This window comes from Parus major, chromosome 26, assembly GCF_001522545.3.
Source record: "Parus major isolate Abel chromosome 26, Parus_major1.1, whole genome shotgun sequence".
Taxonomy (NCBI): Eukaryota; Metazoa; Chordata; class Aves; order Passeriformes; family Paridae; genus Parus; species Parus major.
In genome coordinates this window covers 4,020,866-4,028,754 of record NC_031795.1, presented here as the reverse complement: position 1 = coordinate 4,028,754, position 7,889 = coordinate 4,020,866, and the positions used below count along the sequence as shown (strand labels likewise).

The window sequence follows — 7,889 nt, the reverse complement described above, 5'->3', positions numbered from 1 at the left end:
AGCTGCCCTCGGGATCTGGGATCTCATCTGCTCAACCCCCCTCATTTAATTGTCTTTTTTCACCTTCTTGTTTGATGATCTCTGTGCTATGCTGATGTCAATGGGCTCAATGTTTCCTTTCCTCACCACGGGTTCTTGTCCAGAAAATGTCACCTGGTGTAAGGGCTGCAGTCGTTCAAGGCACCTGGACAATGCAATATCTGTGTCATTCTGGGAAGGGATATTGAGAACAAGCACCTGCTCAAAAGATTGTCCCATTTAAGGTGTGAGATCTCATCTTGTTCCCATTTATCTCCAGGAAATTACAACTCAGGCAGCTCCCACCACGGGGTCTGAGTTGCAGGCAATAAATCTGTGCAGTTCTGGGAAGGGATATTGAGAGAACAATCACCTGCTCAAGAGTTCATCCCATTTAAGGTGTGAGATCTCATCCTGTTCTGATTTATCCAACAGGCAGTCACACAGAATGGCATTCACCTTTACAAAGCTACAAAACAAAAACACACAGAAGGTGCAAACGAGGTCACTTTTTTTTTCTCCAATTTCAGCCTCTCCCATGGAAGCAGGGCAGGAAAACTTCCACCTGTACTCACTTTTTGTTTGTTTCATCAACCAACTCGTTACTTTTCACGTAGTTAATGATGATGTTTCTCACCTCACTGCTTGAGAGGATGCTGCCTTTTCTGAAGACAAAGAGAATTTTTAATTCAATTTTAACAATTTAGGTGTCGGGTTCTGGCACTAAAAGAGAAACAGCAACTGCAGTTTTGTTGGTCTCTCTCTCCATTTCTTTGTGCTTACCTGTGTCCAGATTCCTGAAAGAGTGGGATCATTTTTGTGGAGACCCCATAGAGTGGAATGATTTCAGGAGCGTGGTACACTTGTTCTCTGTCTTCACTTCTGCTGTCTTGGGCAGCAGAGGCTGAAGAAAATCCTTCAGGCACTACAAATGCTCTAATGCTACCACAAGAATTGTTTGGTGTGAGTAAAAGGGATGGAAAAACAGAGCTGGGAGCAGCAGATTCCACTCCCTCCTTTCACAGACTCCCAAATCCTTTAAAGACTGATATTCTACATACTCTGGGTGTTTCCAGTCCACGTCCACAATGCTCTCCACACCTTTGCTCAGCTCCTTCACTTGTAAGACCCTCTGGTGCTGCATGCATTGCAGGAATTTAGAAAACTGAAGGAAGCAACAATCAGAAATGTGGAGTCAAGCATTTTAAACTCCTGCTATTGTGTTTTAAACTTTTTCTCTTCTTCTGTTTCTTATTAAAATTAATTAAAAAAAAACCCCACCCAAGCCAACAGGAAAATCTCACCTTCTTATAGCTTGATTTCTTTATGTCCAGTTGTTTTCCAGCAGGGCTATAAATGGATTTTTTAAAAGTTCTTTAATTATAAGTCACCTTTCACTTCTTCTTAAATCTTCCTACTTATGCTAGAAGTTTCTTAACAGCAGGAATATAAATCACACAGAGAAAGAATTACTCCCAAGAAGGTGATAAATAGAATGTGATGAGTGAAATTAGTGCTGATGTTCTTGTGGGAAGACAAGCAGCCACTCAGGTAACTAAACCATGGTAAAAACAATGTCAGCCAAGTCAAGTTGGCTCCCAAGCACAATTCCAGGTCTGTACAATCCTTACATCCAAGTATTTAATATAAGGATTGTATGTGATCCAAGTACTTGATGGCAAAAGTGAGCATAACCTTATCTAAGAACTGGATTTTATTTTTCACTCAAAACCTTCTTCCTAAATACCCCACACAGTCTCCAGGTTTTAAAGACCAAATCCCAGCATGCAAACCCCAATTCCATCTCCTTCCCACATACCAGCAGGAGACCATGTGGCTGCCTAGAAATGTGCTGGTGAGCAGAGGGAGATCTGACTTCTTTACTTTGCATTTTAAGGCATGGAAAAAGCACTGATTAAACAATGCATCCATTTGCTCTGCAGGGAGAGAAAAGGACAGGTAGGCAGTGAGTTGTCTGTGGGCTTCAGCAAACCAAAAGGGCGTGGTTTGGTTTCATTTGGGATCCAAAAATACCTTGTGGGGTCCTGCTGTCCTCAGCCTCCTCTTGCTGGTCCTCTGTGCTGGCATCCTCAGCTGGTTCTGCAGCTCTGTTCTCATGGAGCTCCTCCTTCCCCAGCACTTCTGCACAAGTGTCTCTGTCCTTCAGGCTCAAATCCCTGATTTCCACGTGCTGCTCTGGCTCAGGGGAGCAGCTGTTGCCAGGCTCCTTCCCCTGCAGCTCCTCCTCGTCTCCAGCACTCTCCTTTGCAGCAGAATCCGTTACCAAGGGAGCTAAGGTAGGAGGAGAAGATTTGTCACCATATTCCCTACAAAAGGAAGAAAAAGCAGAACACAGCTTTCCTTTTGCTGCTTTGAACCACAGGACAGTGAACAGATGTCACCCTTGAATAAAGGCACTGGCACCTGCACAGGTCTTTTTCTGCAATCAATGAACTGTAAAATTTATTTAGAATTTATGGAGGAAGGTGAGTTCAAAGTAAAAGTCCTACCTAAGCTGTACCCAAATAATTCAGTCAGTTGGCCTGGTAGATCACTCTTAGTGGGGCACAGATTTAGATTTCAGTAAGCACATGAGACCTGTTGCACTGTTTCCCCCAGGCCTGGCAGTTACCCACCAGAGGTGATCCAGGTGAGTGTGCAGCACAGCAAAGCCCTTTCCTTTCATTCCAGCTGCCAGCATCTCCTCTGTGGACATGGTGGCAACTCCAACTGCCACGGGAGCTCTGGGAAAAGAAGGGAATGTTGGAGCAGGACAACACAAACACGTTGTTTGACTGTGTGAGACTGGATTTAGTTTACAACATCCTTTTCTTTACAAATTGGGTTTTTTCAAGCATCTATGTATTTTCTGGTTATCCTTCTGATATATAAGGTTTTCCAAAAAATCCTGAGGGTAAGTGCAGCCTGGATGAAGGTTCTGCAGTGACACATTCTAGCTTTTAATAAATTGCTAGAAGCACATGCACTGCCAGAAGAGACCAGCAGTGAGAGAAAACCAATGGCTTGAGCACTCCCTCACTCAATTTCCACACAGACACAAAGACACTCGTGCAGAATACAATCTTTTGTTAAAAACATTGGTCCAAAAGAACCAATTTACAAAGCTTCCCACCTCAGCTCAAACAGATCCTAACCCAGAAAATTAAGATTTTTTTTTTCCTGTTGCATTTTCCACTGCTGAGGTTCCCAGTACATCAAATGCACAATGCTGATGCTTTGATTTTCTCAAAACCCTTCATTTTCAGTTTCTGGACAGGTTCTGGATGGGAGAACCCTCTGTACCTGTTTCCCAGGAGGGTGACAGCGCAGAGCGTGCCCCGTTGCACTTGAGGGAGGCCAGAAGGTGGCACCACAACTCCTGGCAGCATCAGGTCTGCGGGAAGAATGAAGCGCACCCAGTTCTCAATGAAACGCTCAGGCACCGCCTCCTCCGCCTCCCTCCCTCCCGTTACTCAGCAAAAACACGAGCCGAGCACACGCCAGGGAGAGCAGGATTCTGTTTCTCCTCCTAAAGCAGCGCTTTTTCCCCGCGGAGTGCGGGACCCAATCCATAAGGATGCTGGGCACATCCCAAAGCACTGCAGAGGAGTGAAGCCTGCTCAGCCCTGTCAGACCTGAGGGACTGTTTTTAACGAGCTCCCGGTGCTTCATTAATGGCATGGAAATGGAAAGGAAGAAGGAGAAGTTTCAGGAATTACCCATTTACTCTCTCCCTTCCCAAGGGAAGACTGTCCCAGCAGCATTTTCCCTGGAGAGAGGATTTCCTCAAAGTGGCCACTGCTGCTCCAGCCCTCCCAAATCTGCCACATCAGCTGCAGCCAGCTGGGAATTCTCAGGGAGCTGCCTCCTTGCTATTTTGGACAGAAACTACACCCCTGCTTCTGCTTCCCACACCTGGAATGACCAGAGTGGGATGTGAGCAAAGGAAGGTTTTCCATGCTGCAGGTGTGGCACGATGTCATCACCACGATGGAAACAGCAGCTGCTCTCCCTCCCAGCAGCTCTCTGCAGACTCCTGCACTGAGCTGTTCATGGCTTGGCTCTGCAGGCATCTCACTCACATTTTTCTCAGCATCCCTGATTTCATGTGGAGGCTGCAGAAGCCAAGATTCTTCCCCCTATTCATTGTCACGACTATTTTAATCAAGAATAGAATGAAGTCTACAACTGCCACCAGAGCTCTGCATGGCTGAGGACAGAAATCACATCAAGGCTTTAATGTGACCACGTAAGCAGCATAAAATTATGTAAATTACCCGGGCAGACAGCAGCTATTTGAATGTATGGAAGAGATATCCCAAAACATGCTGCTTTTAGGAACTGAACCTCCTCCAGCGCCCCAATCTACAGCACTGGAGAGCCTCGTGCCTTTCCCCTCCCTTCTGAGAAGTGGCTTTACCTCTCCCCCGCCTTTGTTGCCATTGTCTCTTGGCCAGCTCCTTATCTTTGGATCCCGAACAGAGGTAGCCTGGTTGCCAGGGGCGATGAATGACCCACAGGCCTCTTTCATCAATGTCCTTCCCCATTAGCAAGTCTTTTTCCCCAGAAACTGGGTCAGTACAAGAGGTTCGCTCAGATGTCTATCACAGCTACACACTCCAGCACTTTATTTTCGCCAAAAGCAAACAAACCAGAGAGAAGACCCGAGTTCCACTTTAGATGCTGTGTCATGGAAAAAGACATCCCTTCCTACGTGAGCACTTCCAGGTAGAGACCAAGGCTGCAGCAGCTGCAATTTAATCTTTTTCTGCTTGAGCAGTTCAGCAATTTAAAGTTTATAATGAGCTGATTCTCCTGAGTCTGAACTGCATCCAAAGCAGGTTCCAGAAAACAGACTCCTTTCCTGTCAGTCCTGATCCATAATGAGGTGGTAGAGCCAGTAACCCAGGAATTCAGCTCCAACCTCACCTGCACAATCCACAGTTTGGCTGACAGTGATTGCACTGGGGCTTCCAAAATAAATTCCTTTCTGAATGATGAGCTTGTTCACCTGGACATGACAGGAAGCAGGGTGGCAGCAAAGGAATTTTCAAAAGGGACAGACCAATGGCACGGGCAATTCTGTGTCCCAGGTCAGGGCTGCTCGTCACTCTGAGAAGGGATTTCCAAATCTGAGCCTCCCACACAGAGCTGTTTACTGCACAGCTTCACCTACTTTCTTTCATTCACAAACTCTTTTTACAGCTAATTTATTTCCTTTCTAGGACACCACCACCAATTATTTTTGAGTACTCATCCCTTCTACTTGTTTCAGGTACATTTTTACCACTGTGAAGGAAAACACCTAAAAATCCCCAAAGGCAACTTCCTTTTCTAGGGCAAAGGGACAAAATTCTGGTGCTCTTACCTGCTCCTCCTGCAAGCTTCTGTAGCACTGGGGGCCATGTTGTAAAGGCAGGGAGAAGGTCTGGGTAGACCCACAGAGTGTACACTGTCCCAAAACAGAAATAAATTTAAAAATCCATCATTAAGACCATCTCTGGCTGTTGTTCCTTCTAACCTTTAAGACTAAACTCTCCTTGGATAACCATGAAGATTAAACTTAATTGGATAATAAAACACTTAACTGGATCATAAAGAAATGTGAAATCAAAACAATGCCACAATGATTAACTGGGAAGGTAAGCAAAGAGGGAGGATTATTCCAATCCTACCTGTTGGATACAGAACTTTCTCAGCTTCAAACAGTATTGGGTTCCTGTGGTTCATGTAAATGGTGATGGCCTCCCCTTTGTGACAGTGTATTTTGATGACATTGAGCTCCTCCTTGTTTGGAACCAACTCAGCCAGTTGTTCAGTGCTCAGGGTGGGAAAAGCTGCTGCCACATCACTTCGTAGCTTCCTCCTGCAATGATAAAACCCCAAATGTGTTACAAAGCTGTCTAGGCCTTCCCTCAAACTAATTCCTACATCTGCTGTTACCATTTTGTTGGCTGTTCCTGAAATTCCCACCTTTTCACAGGAGATAATTTGAAGCATTTGTGTGTGGGTTTACAGATGATGTAAGAATACCAGGAAAATACCAGATATACTTGCGCTGCTCCTATCTTCCTTAAACATCTGCTTTCAGCTTCTGTTTGCAGCCCATGCCTGTTTTGTGCTGTGATTTCCACCTGGGAGTGCCACACTCGCTCTGCTCAGCCTGTCACCCACAGCTAGAGCAGGGGACAGCCAGATTTCCCTGTCCCCCAGTTTTAATTGAAGTTTAAGCCCCAGTGACCAGCACGGGGGGGGTTTGTGGTCATTCACAGCAGTGTCCAGTGACCCTGAACAATCAGGGGTCAGCCCAGTATCGCTGCTCAGGAACATAAAGAACTAGAGAATTACAGATGGCTCGGGTTAAAAGAGACTTTAAATCCGATCCAGTCCCACCCCTGCCATGGCAGGGACACTTTCCACTGTCCCAGGCTGCTCTAAGCTCTGTCCATCCTGGCCTGGACACTTCCAGGGATCCAGGGGCAGCAAAAGCTTCTCCGGAACCTGTGCCAGCAGCTCCCCACCCTCACAGGGAATAACTTCTTCCTAATATCCAATATAAACCTACCCTCCTCCAGTTTAAAGCCATTCCCCCTACTCCTGTCACTTCTTGTCCTTATCCAAAACCCCTCTTCGGCTCACTTACCGCCGTTAGGCACTGAACGCTGCTATAAATAAACACAGAAGGCTCATCCAGGCCTCGGCATGACATTTCAATTAAACCTGGCTTAATTACGGCAGCACCTTCCAAGGAATCGCACATTCCGTGCTCAGGCCGGGGCAGGGAGGTGAAAGCAGCTACCCGCAGAGACACCGCCGGCCGCGGCCCCGGGGCCGAGCCCCGCGCATCCCCCCGGCCAGGCGGGGGTCCCTGCGGAGTCCCGGCGCGGCACTCACCGGTCCGAGCCCTTGATGTTGGTGTTGGCCCTCACGCGGAACGCCCTGGCGAACATGGCGGGCCCGCGCCGTCCCCTCAGCCCGCGGCGGCCGCCATGGCGCCGTCCGCGCCCATAAACCGTCCGGCTGGAAACGGCGCCCGGCCCCGCCGGGCCCCCGCGACCCCCGCCCCGCCGCCCTCACGGCTCGGCTCTCCCTCGGCCGCATTGGGGACCCCCGCCCCAGCTCCTTGAGGCGATCCCGGTTCCCCCGCCCCGATTCTCTGAGAGGTCCCGGTTCCCCCGCCGCGGCTCCTTGAGGGGATCCCGGTTCCCCCGCCCCAGCTCCTTGAGGGGTCCCGGTTCCCCCGCCCCAGCTCCTTGAGGCGATCCCGGTTCCCCCGCCCCGATTCTCTGAGAGGTCCCGGTTCCCCCGCCCCAGCTCCTTGAGGGGACCCCGGTTCCCTCGACCCGATTCTTTGAGAGGTCCCGGTTCCCCCGCCGCGGCTCCTTGAGGGGATCCCGTTCCCCCGCCCGGGTCTGGGGTCCCCCCAGAGCGCCCCCCGGGCTCCTCCACACGAGGGGTTCTCAGAAGTGTGGGGCTTCTTTTGTGCTTAAACTTCTGAGCTGCCTTCTGGTTAATGTGCCCGGGCAGCTGGGCATTCTTGCTGTCATTTATACATTTGCTTGAGTGTTTCTGATCGATTTCTAGCTGGAGATCGAGGAGTGTGGAATGAGTATTACAGGAGTATTGTAGTAATTGGAGCCTTCCCAGGATCACAAAGTTACTGAGATTAGAAAATCCCTCCAGGATCATCGAGTCTGAGCTGTGCCCGATGCCCACTTTGTCCCCAGCCCAGAGTGCCACATCCATCCTTGCTTGGACACCTCCAGGGACGGGGACTCCAAACCTCCCTGGGCACTTCCAAGGCCTGGCCGCCCTTTCCATGAGGAAATTCCTGCTGCTGTCCAAGCTGAGCCTCCCCTGGCCCAGCCTGA

General features: G+C 49.0%; 1 protein-coding gene across 2 annotated transcripts; it reads right to left on the bottom strand.

The window, feature by feature from the left end:
- Positions 1-6: 6 nt before the first annotated feature.
- EIF2D (eukaryotic translation initiation factor 2D) lies at positions 7-7,041 on the bottom strand. 2 transcript variants are annotated; one of them, XM_015650749.3, is made up of 13 exons: positions 6,913-7,041; positions 5,694-5,884; positions 5,387-5,470; positions 3,322-3,412; positions 2,655-2,762; positions 2,053-2,345; positions 1,838-1,955; positions 1,323-1,368; positions 1,080-1,183; positions 802-960; positions 594-683; positions 392-487; positions 7-184 (listed from the first exon to the last, which is right to left on the bottom strand). In XM_015650749.3, the coding sequence occupies exons 1-13, from the start codon at positions 6,966-6,968 to the stop codon at positions 46-48; spliced, it is 1,575 nt and encodes a 524-aa protein (XP_015506235.1). In that variant the 5' UTR covers positions 6,969-7,041; the 3' UTR covers positions 7-45. The 2 variants fall into 2 exon arrangements, with proteins under 2 accessions (XP_015506235.1, XP_033375886.1); XM_033519995.1 differs by lacking the exon at positions 6,913-7,041 and adding an exon at positions 6,662-6,684.
- Between the last annotated feature and the right edge of the window lie 848 nt (positions 7,042-7,889).

Coding starts and splice junctions, on each gene's coding strand:
- EIF2D (XM_015650749.3), bottom strand. CDS start 6,968: ATGTTCGCCAGGGCGTTCCGCGTGAGGGCCAACACCAACATCAAGGGC. Junction 5,471..5,693: donor GAAAGTTCTGTATCCAACAG/GTAGGATTGGAA, acceptor GTTTTGGGACAG/TGTACACTCTGTGGGTCTAC. Junction 961..1,079: donor GTGGACTGGAAACACCCAGA/GTATGTAGAATA, acceptor TTCTTGTGGTAG/CATTAGAGCATTTGTAGTGC.